Source organism: Neolamprologus multifasciatus, chromosome 6, assembly GCF_963576455.1.
Source record: "Neolamprologus multifasciatus chromosome 6, fNeoMul1.2, whole genome shotgun sequence".
NCBI classification, from domain to species: Eukaryota; Metazoa; Chordata; class Actinopteri; order Cichliformes; family Cichlidae; genus Neolamprologus; species Neolamprologus multifasciatus.
This window is the reverse complement of record NC_140444.1, coordinates 9,239,943-9,254,829: the sequence shown is the minus strand read 5'-3', so window position 1 is coordinate 9,254,829 and position 14,887 is coordinate 9,239,943. Positions and strand designations below refer to the sequence as shown.

General features: G+C 39.6%; 1 protein-coding gene across 1 annotated transcript; it reads left to right on the top strand.

Moving 5' to 3' along the window:
* The first annotated feature begins 1,935 nt into the window (after nucleotides 1-1,935).
* On the top strand, nucleotides 1,936-6,141 carry inab (internexin neuronal intermediate filament protein, alpha b). Its single transcript, XM_085161430.1, has 3 exons — nucleotides 1,936-3,015; nucleotides 3,511-3,635; nucleotides 3,718-6,141. The coding sequence occupies exons 1-3, from the start codon at nucleotides 1,969-1,971 to the stop codon at nucleotides 3,983-3,985; spliced, it is 1,440 nt and encodes a 479-aa protein (XP_085017556.1). The 5' UTR covers nucleotides 1,936-1,968; the 3' UTR covers nucleotides 3,986-6,141.
* Nucleotides 6,142-14,887: the final 8,746 nt, after the last annotated feature.

Here is a 14,887-nt window from a genome sequence, read left to right as displayed (position 1 = left end):
CCCAGTTAACTGGACCTTTACTGTGAACAGTTTCTAATAATATTAAAAAAGAGAAGCTGTGTAATCTGTTAAGCCTTGATTACTGCTCACAACAATATGTGTTTATATGTATTATCAACGTTACAGCTATTCATTATCTCAGACCTTAGCAATAACTTTGCTAATACATATAAACACATAAATGGTGGAAAGTCCCAGCTATCTCACTAGGGCTTAAATACTTGGGACTCTCCACCATTTGGTCTTAGAACTGAAGAAGCTTCTTGGATTTGAGGTGAAACATCTTCAAGAAACATAAAGAAGTCCAGTCGCTTTTCTTTCCAAACACCTTAGATTAATAGATCAGAGAAGTACATATAAATCTATATTTCTAAAGCTCAAATGGAGACATGTCCCTACCTAAATAGTAGTTTCATCCCACTGTTGAGTCCCCACACATGAGCACATCGCTAATATTGATATCCCGAGACCTAACCTTTGCATGACTATCCCCATCTCTCTTCATGCTTCTTTGTACCAACTATATAAAATTAGTACTCAATGGCCAGTTGGAGTACCATTAATCTAGTGAGATTTATTCTCAATCTGATGAGGATTACTTGCTCTTCCCTTGTTCTAAATGTAAATTTCTACTTTTTATTTCACTGTTCTTTCTTGCCATTACCCCATACTGTGCAACTTAAGACTAAGGACAGAGGCATTACTTTGGTTACAAAGACACACCTTAAAGTCAAGTCATTCAACTAAAAACACTAAACAAAAGAATTCTTAATAGCAAACTGGAATTCAACGTTCAAACAACAAAACCTTAGGTCCATGATAAGAGTATGATACCAAAATGAACACATTTAACTAGGCCCTGTTTATAAATCATTCTCATAATGATCTTGCTCTGCCACAAATCACGATAATAACACCACTGTGAATGTGCCGCACTAAAATTTTAAACACACTAGAATAAAAACACTGTGGCAGTTAATACGGTTCGGTAGTCCAGTTTGCTTGCAATGTAACGCTATTTGACAGCAGAGGGCAGCAAAGGCCTGTCAGTCGGATCCTGTTTGACCAGGCTTTATATATACACACTATACCAAACAGAACAAATAACAGTCAACTAGTCCGAGTAACCCTAGATATTATTTAAAACAGTTTTCTTGGAACTCTAACTCTAATTATATTTCGTGCAGCCTGCTGCGTTTTATGCATAACATATTTATTTTCAAATACAAATTTCTCATTGTGTGTTATACGCATGTTTCTTACAGGCGCTATAAAGGTCCAAGAAAAACGCAGGGCTCGCTCTTGATCTACGTTAAATTAATGGGTCATATTATTTAAATAGATGTTATTTGGAAACTGCAAGCAGATGTGTTGTATGACGTCAGTACTGTGTTTTGAGGAAGAGTGTTTTACGGATGTTACCTGGCTGCACTGCAAGTAAGTAAGTTTGCAAGTAAACTGCACCGTCATCGTCATTCTGCGTTAAAAAAAAAAAACAGCACCGAGAATTTGTAGACTGGAGCGGATTAGATGAAATTCCATTTTCAGAGATTTTTCTCAGCAACAAAAACGATGAAGATGGGCTCCAGGAAACTGTTGCTAAAGGATGTCTTATACGGAACACTTGTTACATGTTGTTAGCTGTTTGTTTTAAATAAGCAACAAGCGATCAGACGCGGATACATCACCACTGCGCCAAAAAGGACAGTTCCATTTGCTGAAAGAAAAAAAAAAAAGAGTCAACCGTGCACATCTGGAGTGATGTCATATTTATAATATACCTATCAAAGAAAAATCTACTTTACAGGAGTGATTTCTGTTCATTCGCATATGCACAGTGGACTGCCTGACGCATCTGGAACAAACTAAGTCCGGATGTTACCGTTGGGCATTAATTAGTGATTGGGTCGACCCCCCTATATAAAGGAGACGCGCCCACTGCTCTGCTCTGTCTCCACACAAGCGAAGATGAGCTACGGATCTGAAGTCTTTTCCTCCTCCTCCTACCGGAGGATTTTCGGGGAGTCTCCCCGTTATGCATCCTCTCCATCGCGCACGGTGATGAACGTGGCCTCTCGCGGAGGGTACCGGTCCTCCTCCCTATCCCGAAGCAACGTTTCGTCCCTGGGCTCTTTCAGCAGAAAGTCTGGCCGCTCCTTCTCTCCTATGCCAGTGGAGACCTTCGACCTGACACAGAGTAGCGTCCTCAATAATGAGTTTAAAATCATCCGCACTAATGAAAAGGAACAAATGCAAGGTCTTAATGACCGCTTTGCAATGTTCATCGAGAAAGTGCGCAACTTGGAGCAGCACAACAAAGTGCTGGAAACAGAGTTGACTGCTCTGCGACAGCGTCATAACGAGCCGTCCAGGCTGGCAGAACTCTATCAGCAAGAGATCCGCGAACTGCGCTCCCAGCTCGACGAACTGAACGGGGAGAAGTCCCAGCTGATGATCGAGAGGGATAATATTGAGGACGACCTGCAGAAGCTCAGGGGGAAATATGAAGAGGAGTTCCGCGCCCGAGAGGAGGCGGAGGCCACCCTCAAGGCTTTCAAAAAAGATGTGGATGATGCTACCATGGTGCGCCTGGACTTAGAGAAGAAAGTGGAATCTCTCCTGGACGAGATCAACTTCCTCAGGAAGGTGCATGAGGAGGAGGTGGCCGAACTGACGGATATGATCCAGGCTGCACAGGTGTCTGTTGAAATGGAGGTGTCCAAGCCGGATCTCACCTCCGCCCTCAAAGAGATTCGCAGCCAGTACGAGTCCATGGCTTCAAAGAACCTGCAGTCCGCCGAGGAGTGGTACAAGAGCAAGTTTGCAGATCTTTCCGAGCAGGCTAACCGTAGTAACGAGGCCATCCGCGCCGGCAGGGAGGAAATGAACGAGTTCAGGAGGCAGCTGCAGTCCAAGACTATCGAGATCGAGAGTCTGAGAGGAACCAACGAATCTCTGGATAAGCAGCTTCGGGAGATGGAGGACAGACACAATATGGAGATTGGAAACTATCAGGTAATTCTGTTTCCTTTTTTTGACGCTTATCAAATTTCTCCTGCAATGATATTGGGCTGTTAAATAGCAGTCTCGTAAAAGTTTCATTTAAATTGATAGTCTACTATGTGTGTAGTTTTTAGTGACAATACCGCAAAAATAAGATCGGGACAACCGTTTTTTGTCGGGCTCTGTCCGTGGTGCTGAAACTAGTTCCTTCGGGATAGCGCGCTCAGCTGCATCTGACAACGCCCACTGTCAATGCTCTAAGTAAAAAAAAGGGGAAAAAAAGACTTTAAAAAAAGAAAACGCTTGATCCAGAGCTTCGTACTAAAAATAAAATATTTATTATTTATTAATACATTTCTCAAATTCTAGCCTACACCATGCCCATGTTAACAATGAGATTGACAGAGGTCTTTGTCTGTCTGCTGCAAGACATGTAGTCACACACATTGTCTTCACCTTTTTAAACATGTAATTCTGGCCTACTTTCATTTTTAATTTTCTGCTCAGGAAAGCATGGCAGAGCTGGAGAATGACCTGAGGACCACAAAGAGCGAGATGGCTCGTCACTTGAGGGAGTATCAGGATCTGCTTAATGTCAAGATGGCACTGGATATAGAAATTGCAGCATACAGGTATGTTTCTTGACACCTCACCACTTGCCTCTCTCATTATATAATGTCTTCCTCTAACGCCTTTTTATGACCATTTCTGCAGGAAACTATTGGAGGGAGAGGAGACCCGCATCGGGACAGGCATCACCTTTCCCAGTCCCTCCATAAGTGCTGGACCTGGGCAGGGCTACAGCTACCAGACCCGCATTTACACAAGCTCTGGCAAGAGCTCCAGGAAGGAGGGAAAGGATGACGAGCAGCTGGAGAGCAAATCCGGTGGGAAGATGTCCCAGCGTGAAGTTTATGAGGAGACAGTAGTCACCACCAAGAAGATGCAGCAAGACGACATTCCCACCAATCAGAAAAACTAAGAGCCTACTGTAAGCCTGGTGTTGACCCCTAAATCTTCCCTTTGCCTTGCAAACCCATACCTCTCTTCATCCCCCATCCCAAAAGCATAGTAAGATTGTCTTTCATATCTGAGCTAGTGTGTGTTGGATGTGATTAGAGTGCAGGATCTACAGGTTTGTTTTATGTTGGTGTCCTTGTCCCCTTTGACCCCCACAGGTGTTCCCCCCATCAAGGGAAATCCATTATACTGCTATTATAACCGACACACCATGCAAAAGTCCAGTACATCTGTTCTCTCTTGTTCTCTCTTGTTCTCAGCTTCAAACAATATCAAGCACTTAGGTAGCATTTCTTACAGGAGTATGGTCTTTCACAGTACATTAGTCTACTGGTCTTTCTCACTAATCAATATGTACGGACACACAGTAGATAATAATAATAACAACTCCGGTTGTGCATTTCTTCCACAAACTGTGAATTATTCTCAACACATTCCACACTATGCCAAAAAGATCTAAAACACATCAGTTGGTATGTGTCTCTACCCACAATAGGAATATAATGATTTCTCTTTAGTAAGTAAGCACACGGTCTACATAAGAAACCAGCTAACAATAATAACAATAATTAACAAGATGAACAATAATAAATGATAATGTCTTACTGAGCCAACATTTTGAGCCTTTTTAGTGCAAAGAATATCCTGCTTAAATCAAATGTTTGCACAGACAGTTCTCTCTTTTCATAGCAAGGGATCTGAGCACAACCCAAACGGCTGAAGGAGTCGAGCGCCGACCCTTTTCGAATTCCTGGAAAAGTTTCACTAACAACAATATATTAATGTAGCTCTTTGAGTAACATCAAGACTTAGGACAAAGACAAAAATATGTTATTCAGGCATAATTTGCATGGTGTATGAAGATGTCATGCTTGCATGGAATTCATCAGCAAATTGCTCATTCAACACATTTTTGTTGTATGAAGTTAAAACTGCCGACTATGTCGAGCATCATCGTGCACAACACCTTTTAATGACTGCATTAGACATGTGTTTGTTAGGCCTTTAGGTTAGATTTGAGTCTTTAGAGAGTGGAGCAAACATAATAAAAGAGTCTTTTATAAAGTCAGTTGAAGACTGAATTATAAATTATGCTGTAGCACAAATGCATGAGTTTCATAATGATCCAGCGATTGAGGTGTGATCAATTTTACACATCAGCTGCATAACAACATTTCCCATGAAGCACAACCCAAGAATTAATACCATATCAGTCACCCTGAAGAAAACAGTGTTGACAAAACTCTAATGATTTAGTTGAAACGTGCCATGCCATGATGTGTTTAGAACGTCTCAACTTCTTTTTTTTTATTTAACTGTGGCCATGACTGGATAAAATGTCTGTTGTAGTGTGACCTCACCACTAGAAATCCTTCAGTAGCTTAAAAGAGACTTGCAGCTTGTTTTCTCTGCTCGTGCACTGCCGACTCTAACACAACTATCTTTATTCTCTTGCTGCTGGTCATGGTGAATAATGCCCTGACAAACTGCACTAACACTAAGAATGGTAACAAAACCTACTGATAGTACTGTACTAAGTGTGTTTGTGTCTCTACACAGTGGCCTATCATAACTGGAATTATGTGTTGAGTGAGAACAGCAAGTCTGAAAGCTGGGCATTTTGATTTTGTTTCGTAGAATAATGAATTGTACGAATTATAGCGTCAAACAGAAGTTATAAACACACTGAATGAGTTGCTAGTGGTTGCAAATGTCAAGCCTTTATCCTTACACTGTAAACCAAAAGAGCTTTCATGGATGTCTAAAGAAAAATATCGCGTCCGCAGCACTGCCAAACTTTTCTAAATGCACATGCTCTGGAAAATGATGATCAGTATATCACCGATTCAAAACCAACAATCAATATTTAGCCATACTGTAAAAGAAATACTGTAGGATGTAAAATGCCTTAAAACACCAGCAGCTTTTGACCATGTGTTTGATGCATACGACTCTGTTCAGTGGGGTGTTTAACCGTTATATTCTCTTTCGTAGTGTTTATCATAGCTGCAGTGACAACAAAAGCATATGGATTGAATGTAGTTGACATGCTTTTCTCTTTACTATTATTATTATTGTATTGCTGTATGACACCATATCAATAAAACCTTGAAATAATTTTGGCTGCATGTGATTTCATTATGTCTCTTTAAAATGACGGGGAAGGGTTTCCTACTGGAAGGTATGCAAAAGTTGAACGCAAAATATTTCCACTCACATAGTTGTCGTTATTGATCTATGCACACATTCGTGTCTGTTTATGCACCCTATTGATGAACCGGATATTTCTTAATCTATGATCAATAACAAGCTCTTAAACACAGTCCTGATGGAAAGTCAGATTTTTTTTTTCTGAGTAGCATTTTTAGTGGGAAAAAAATGTCCTAATTATGTCGAAGTTACACTTAAAATGTAGGCATTTAATACAAAATATATCAACAAATAATTTAATAACTAACAAATAAGGCATTGCACAGGTCAAGACAAAGGAAATCACAGGAAAAAAAAAACAAAATTACAAGTGACTGACAGATAAATATCAGTTTTGAGGGTCAGTATTGTTTTATAAATATTTCTCTAGGGAAAAAAAAGACTGGCTGGCTGGAAAGCAATGTCACCTTGAAGCTTTTAAGAGGCCCAGGACTAGGAAGCTGTGCATCACAGAGATATGATGGATTACCTAAGGCTGTACTGTGCATTGACCCTTGAACCCCCAATCCCCGCCCCGCACACTCACACAAACAGAGACCCAGACCCTTTGACCTTGGAGTCTTTGGACCTCACGCATTGTCCTTAATTAGCCCATCTCGCCTTTTGCGCACTGATTGGGCGGGACAGCTTCAGCACCGCGTGTGCATGCATGATGCACATTGCAGTTCTTCAAAGATTTATACCTCTGCAATGCTGCTGAATGGAAGTCCTGAGGTGAAATACTGTAAACGCCCTGTTACAAAACAGCCCTCCCCCTGATTGCTTCAAACTTCAAGAGTGCTTCAACTTTCTATTTTGAGATGCACCTTAGCCACCCTGTCCCCACTTCACAACCGCCACAAAAAAGAAAAAAAAAACATAAGAGCTTTACGAGGCTATAAAAGCATGTGAAATATTGCACTGCCTTCTATTGTGCAAAGGATTCTTGTGGAAACTGCGTCCGATCTGGGATTAATTTGAAATTTACTGCTGAATGCTATAAGAGCAGGTTGTGCCTGCACTCCCACTGCAATCTATAAGCATCGCAGTTGGCTGATTTCTCAAGTGTGTCATTTTTTAATGATTGAACACATGCTTATATTAACATGCCTGCAGTGCTGTTTAAACTTTGTTTTACTGATTGTAATAAAGTACAACAAACCGAGCCAAAATACACAGAAAAAGACAGTTCCTCCAGTGATTCCTCACATTTTATTATGGCATCACTGGTACACCAGTAATACACAGAGTTAAACTGTGAAAAGCACAGAAAGATTACATTCTCATCCATCATGCAGTACAATCAGGGAAGCATCTGATTGTGTCCAAATTCTTTATTTGTTTTAAAATACACAATACATTGTTGCCATTGTTTATTAAAACATTATCACTTACATAACTCATGTGGCAAAGAATGTTGCTGTGAGCAAGGTAAAAAGTTTGATTCCCAGCCGCTCCGTATGATGCTAATGCCTGTAAAATGTTGCTGTTGAGCTTTTGTCTGAATGAATGAATGAGACTGTAAAACACTTATTAAATATAATGCTATGAAATGCAGACCATTTACCTTGAATAAACCCTTTCTCTGTGTTGAAAAATGTCTCTAGATGTCTCATACATCATTTTACACACATCTCATCATTCAACCCTCTAATATAAAGTCATTTTAGGCTCTCCCTCTGATTTTTTTAATTTGAGAAGTATTACTAAATATTATATATACATATAGATCCCTCACTGACTGTGGCAACTCTTCTTATTCATGCCTTCATCTTTGCAATCTTGAAGAATGTGGGAGAGGCATGTTTTATGTACTGTCTGGTGATTGTAGGGGGTGTGGTGTGGGGTGGAAATGAGAATCAGGCTGTGCAGCAAGCGAGCTGTGCCCATAAATTTCACCAGTTTGTCAGCTTCTCTGGATCAAAGCCATTCCTCTTCACTGGGCTGTGGTGTCAGCTCTGCAGGCATATTAAAGTCTGTATGCGTGTGACCTTTCACACAGAAATAGACATCCAGAAAACCAAAAATGACCAGCATTTCATTGACCTATTTATTTAGTTTCTAAATACATCAGTTACAATGTGTACAGGCAGAACTGTTTGTTTTATGGTTTAGTGTCGCAGGTAACGCAGTAACATCACCTGTTCTTGTGAGGTGAACACACAAAGTAGATTCAGCGGCAAACTCACAATCTCGGCCCTTTCTCAGTCATTGCATTGGTTATTGTTCAATAAGAATGGTGGATATGCACATACATCCCAGTTATTACCAGTAAACAAAGTGTTAATCTGAGTTAGTGCTGCTGTTGCCTTGGAATTTGTTGCTAGTGTCTTGCTGTGCTCCTGCAGCCTTAGGGAGTGACCGCTCTCAGAGAGACAGGACTCCTCTCGTCTAGACAGAACAGAGGCAAAGAGCATACAGATGAAAAACAAATAAAATAAAAGTGAATAAGACAAAGAAAATAAACAAATTCTTGAGCATAATTTTACCACATTTAGGATAATGAATCCTTGAGGTAGGTACCAATTGAGTGATCCTAAACTGTCTGTCAGCAACAATTAATTCATTAATTAGCAATTAATTAAACAACTTAATGTTCAGTGGAGAGATATATTTAAATTTTGCGTGAAATGTAACAATTTTCCAGTCTGGCACAAAGTGCTGAATCATTCTGTGGCGCTCCCTTTTAACCAAGCCATGACTGTGTGTTCTCTCTCTCTTCGTCTGTGCTAATAATAGCAGAGGCAGAGCCAACAGAGCCAGACAGCCAGACAGACAGGGTGAAGGAAAGTGTTTTTCCCTGAACAAAGAGGAACGTCGAAGCTTTTTTTGACCTCACTTTCAGCTTCTGTGAGGATGGATGAGTGGTACTGGGACTGTTCAACATGAGACATATAATTGCATTAAGTGCAAAGTCTGTTTCAGTAATCAGAAAATGGTAATCAGTAATCAAAAAACATAAAATATATATCAATCAATGTTTATATTTTACATCTACCTGTGACAAAGTCTACATTCTGGCTAAATTACTAACTTCTTCTTGTATATAGACTGGACAGTTGTTCACCTTTTGAAGAAACCGATGATATTGGATATAAGTAAGCCTATCCCTGCTGCTGTAGGGTGAGAGGTGGGGTATATGCTGGACAGGTTGCCACTCTTACACAGGGTGGATAAGGATATATTGATATATGATATATTTTAAGATTTGCATCCTTTATCTTCAAGAGTACTAGTGCTTGTTTGCTGAATATATTCCAAGGACACGCCCCTTTGAACACCACTCTACCTTTGTCTGGCTCATTTTTAAATTATATACGATGTACTGAATAATTGCTGGTGTCTATATCTGACAGTAAAGGTATTTATGCATTAAATACAACTCTATGAAAGCCTAATAAATCAAGCAATTACAACATCTCTTTTTATATAATGTATGTATATACATAAAAGAAAGATGCAAAACCAAGACCAAATAAGATCGATTACATTTTCATAGCGGCTTTTCAAAATTCAAACCTTCCTACCTTTTTTTTTGTTTTTAAAGAAAGATGTTGTCTATCAAACAGCCAAAAATAACACACAATAAAAAGCATTACACCACAAGACGCCTCTTTCTACCTTTTTGTGTGAAATCTCTTTCTCTTTTCTTCAGGTGTGATTCACCACTTCCTTCAGTGATTAAAAGGATATAAGGAGAAAAAAAAGTTTCACAGATAAGACAGGAAAACTTGAGATGAAATGGTAAAATGTGTCTATCTTTAGCTTTCAGGTGGCTGGATCAAAAGGCGGTGGAGGAGCAGGAAGGTACTTGGAGAAGCTGATGTGTGCATCATAAGTAGCTGAACTGAAGCTCTTATGAGAGCTTCCCAAGGTTACACAGTAATCCTTTCCCACATATCAAGACTTTAGAGGGAGCTGTGAAAGAAATAACTGAACTATTCAGTAATTTTTATTTGAATTTTGAGTCAAGTTATATATTTTCTCTGCGTATCGCTCGGGTTTCCATAAGCACTGTACACCAACTCAAACCTTCTATGCTGCCAATTGTATTTTACCAATAAGCTGACCATGTAATCCTTTGCATAAAACTCACTTTCAAGGCAGCATGAATGAGTAAATGATCTCAGATGAATCCAAGGTATGTATCTCTAATGTGATTTGCCTTTATAATATGTAACTTCTACACAGAAATACAGTAATAGTGACATTTTATTAACATATTCCTGATGTTCTGTTATTAATGGTGACCATAATATAGTCAGTCCTGTTTTTTTAAGTCCTCTGGATAGAGAGCCTGAAGATTAATGATAGAAATTTGCTCTTTCTGACCCTATTTCCACACCTGTTCAGCTGCAAAGGAAATCAATGTTCTCTGATGAGACCCAATTATGCTAAACAAAGGCTATTATTAAACTACCTGATTTAATAAGTGCATCTTTTAATATTACCTCGTTTTCTTTGCCTTTTCTTTTCGTTTTCTTTCTTTTTTTTTTGAACCAGATTTAAAGAAGGCATTCAATATCCTTACTTTGATGATGTAATTTTAATATTTCATCACTATGGCTGAGAAACAAAAAAAGAAAAAAACTAGAATACATTTCTGAGAAAATTTCATCTTTTATGAAAACTTTAAACCAATCAGACCATCTGAGTATATCCTTAAAACTCCCGGATAAGTAAGAAAGGAAATTCTCAGCAACAGTCACTAAAAACGATTCATCTGAAACTGATCAGAGGCATCGTCCTCACTCGTGCTTTGAGCTTCTTATGATTAACTATTCCATTTGACACCCTCACTTCTCTGACTGATCTTATGGCTCGAGGACGGTCTTCTTAACATCAGGTTTACTTCATCTTTGTTGCATTTCTCTGCCTTTCTTTTTCTCTAAATGCTGTGTCATACACTGTAGGATAGATATTGAGTGAAGCCCCTGTAAGGGCGCAGCTGCTCTATTATGGATTAGATGGCGGCAGCACATGGCTCTTACCTCATAAATAGCTGAGGAAACATTTTAGGACACTGGAACATTGTGCACACTCTTCAGAGATGTGCATTTGTCTAAAAATGTTGCAAATATACTCTTCTGTGTTATACAGGGCCAAAGAATGCAGATAATTAATTGCTTTGTACTTAGAATTGGTCCTTTGTATGATGATTATGCAGGAAATGCAGTAAAGCAGCCCTAAAATGGTGCTGCCAGGAGAAGTATTATTTCTGAAATTGGCAACAATTTTATGAACATATTGATTTGATATTAATAGAAACCGGAGGATCATCATCGTAATTGTCGTAAGAAAGCAGTAAACAAAATCTCAGGATTTTCAAAAATATTCCTAAGTGGTTTCAAATTTCTGAAGGGCATACACATTTCTTATTTATTTATTTATTTACTTGATGTATCTCCACAGTGAGATTCTGTGCCTGAGGTGCATCCAGTGCAGCATAAACATCATAAAGTGGTTTTTCTCTTTACCACACGAAGGAGATTACTGTATGAGATATACATGAATCCTTACAGTGTTTGTAGGGATGTGCAACGGAGGAGGTAAACACATAAAAGGGACACAAAGGGACACTCTCCTCCCCCCACAAAACGCTGTGAAGCCTGAAGGCTGGCAGAGTAAAGATTACCTTCCTCCAGAGGCCAAATTATTGACAAATCTCCCATGCTCCACAGAGTACAGGCCTTTGCAGTCTTCAAACATGCAGGCACACACTAGGGAGCTTTTAGGTGGAGGCTGGGGGCTGGCTGAAAGATGCAGGTCTCGTCCCTAATCCTCTCAGTTCTCTGTTTCTACCATTCATCTATTAGGTGCAGGAATAATAGTGACGTGTGCCCTTAATGAGAGGTGAGGGTAAGATATTAGATTACCAGCTGCTGCAAGCCAACCTTCCCCTAGCAATGACTGACTGAAGCACTTATATGTAGGCAGACTTACTGCATAATCTTAGGGATCTTAGTCTTTTGTTAGTGTATACATCTTTTTCACAGGCACCTGAATACACACGAGTGTCCTCTGCTCGTTTGCTAAAAAGCAGTAACACCTAATAGAGAATCCCTACACCAGACTGGAATCTGAAATTACTCTAGCTTATTTCTCTCTTGCAGTTCATCAAAATGCAAGACACATCACCGCTGTTTAAAGCATGAAGGTCAGTCATGACGGAAAATGTCCTTCTGACAAAGTAAAATGCTTTAGGACAAGCAGAGAAAATGATATGCACACATGATACAAACAGATTTTTAAATATTTTCTGATGAGTTTGTCAGATCAAAATTGGTGTTGGCAGATTTTTTTTGTAACCGTAAAACATAAAACTTGCTGGTGTGTTTTTTTAATCAGCAAACATTTTCAGTGGAGAAGAGCTACAAGACAACCCGACCAAAAGCAAGTGATTATATTGTTTAATTTTGAGAAAAAGGCTTATTTGCTTTCTTGCTTTGGGTTACATGAGGAGACAGCACTTTCATGTTTGCACTCTAAATATGAAGCCAGCAGGTTTACTTACAGTAGCTTAGCTTAGCATAAAGACTGGAAACAGTGACTCCATCCACTCCAGCTTTTATGTCGAACGCTTCAATGAACTTCTTCACCTCTTCATCTACTTTGTTTTCAGTTTTTGCATTTTCATTGGTTCTTTTTTAAAGCATATATATATCGAATCCTGAGGTGTAAATCTCATTAGCAGTTTAGTCTGATATTCTATTCTCCTGTAGCTGAGTTCAGTAGTAAACAACATAATTTTTCTGTTTCTTCAAGCGTTAAAGAGAAGCACGGTCGGCTCTTACAGAGCTGTCGCTGTATAGCTTGAGAGGAAATTTGCATATTTGCAAATTTGTTCAGCTTTGCCTTTAATGCCGCTAGGTCCCTTTTAAATCTCTGTAGAGCAAACAGTGTTGTGAATGGAGTGGAAAATCTAAAGACTTTCTCTGCACAATAATAAGAGGACTCTCAGAGTCAGATTTTTGTTTCAGTTTGACACAAAAAGACATTTCCTGTAAATATGTTGCTAGTTTAGGGGGGCTTGCCATGACATGCTTACCAAGTTTTTAATGTTACATACTGTCAGCCCTCACCCAGGTTACTCTTTGCATGTGATGTGTGGTTAGTTGGCATCATCACCTTAGTCTCCTAAGCCCATTTGAGCAGCAAAAGCTATTTCAACCTTGAAGGCTGCAAAGATGGATTTATGGACTGCTGCCGAGGCTTTCACTCTAACCTGCTAGCCACTGGTGAGTGCAGGGCGATTACAAGACATAATTCAAAATCTCATCATTACGAAGGCAGCAAAGAATGGCTTCACGGTGTTATGATTTTATAACATTGTCATTCCACGTAGATGAAATGGCTAGCTTAAGTTAGCGGAGCGGTTGCTCTCTTAATAAAAACAGAGACAGTTAGTGGAAGATGATGGCTGTTTTCATTAATCAAATGTCGCCATTAATCAAAGACATTGCCTTACTGATAGCGGTGGAGTGAGAGAAACCTCTGGACAGATGTTTTGTTGGATCATTGAGTCAATTAATGTTGGCACTGCTGCACAGACGGTGTGACAGATGTGAAAAATACTACATGGCTGCACCAGAAATGAAGAGTCTTTCTATAGTGGGCGTGTGTAGAAAAACATTTTATTTATGACATGTTAGTTACTTTATTTTTGATGAAAGGTTTGAATATCTATGAACCATGAGCATCTTTATCTGCAGCCAGGCTGTGAAGGCAAAGTCTAATGGAAACCTGGAAATATACATATGAATCATGTTAAAAGATAAACTTTAAACTGCATCGTATGCATGTTTGCATCTTTCTTCCTGTCTTCCTGTCTTTGTCTGTCGGCCTCATATTCTCACTGCCGTGTTGCAGGTTGCAGCTCCATCATAGATTTCAAATTCACAATGCGCTGAACGCCAATACTTCAGCGTTCTTGGCTCCACCCTTACTGCTGCTCTTCATCAGCCTCACAAATACATGCAATCCCAAGGTACCCTGCCTCTAGGCATACAATCTGTGTGCATGGGTTTCTATGTGTGTGTGTGTACTTGTTGTGTGCGTACTCCTCCCTCCTCCCCCAATCCCACATCTCCCAAAGTGCTGACTGAAGCCATTCCCCACCTGCTGGCAGTCTGCCCACACCCTGATATACTGTGTCACTGTACACATATAAACAACTATTGATCGGATAGAAAACAGCCAAAGTATTCCATTATCTTGGCATGGCCATATTTAAAGATGTCAGCTCATGCTCAGCCTGAGGGACTTGAGATGCAGAACTCATTCAGGCAACGCTTCTGACTGGTAATCTGTTAAAATATTTACCGGCCACAATTAAGTGGACACAAAAACATCCGGCTAAGTAGTGTGGAGGCATTCCTAGAAGTGTCTTTGTGTTGTATATGTGGTTGTGCTGGAGTGTGCGTGTGTGTGTACAAAGGCAGCTGACCTATAGTAATCAATGGCCCCATAATTAGTGAGACAATCGATGGAGCAGCATGAGCTATTAATTAAAAAGCAGCTTAGAGGCTTGTGTGGTCTCATTGTGTGTAGACTGAGAGAAAATACACACACAGACCACTTTATTAGGAACATGCTGGAATCCAATACAGCAGTTCTACTGTGAATTCTATTTCTGGAAAGAATCTATAGTTTATTGCTTTATTTATTGGTTTGC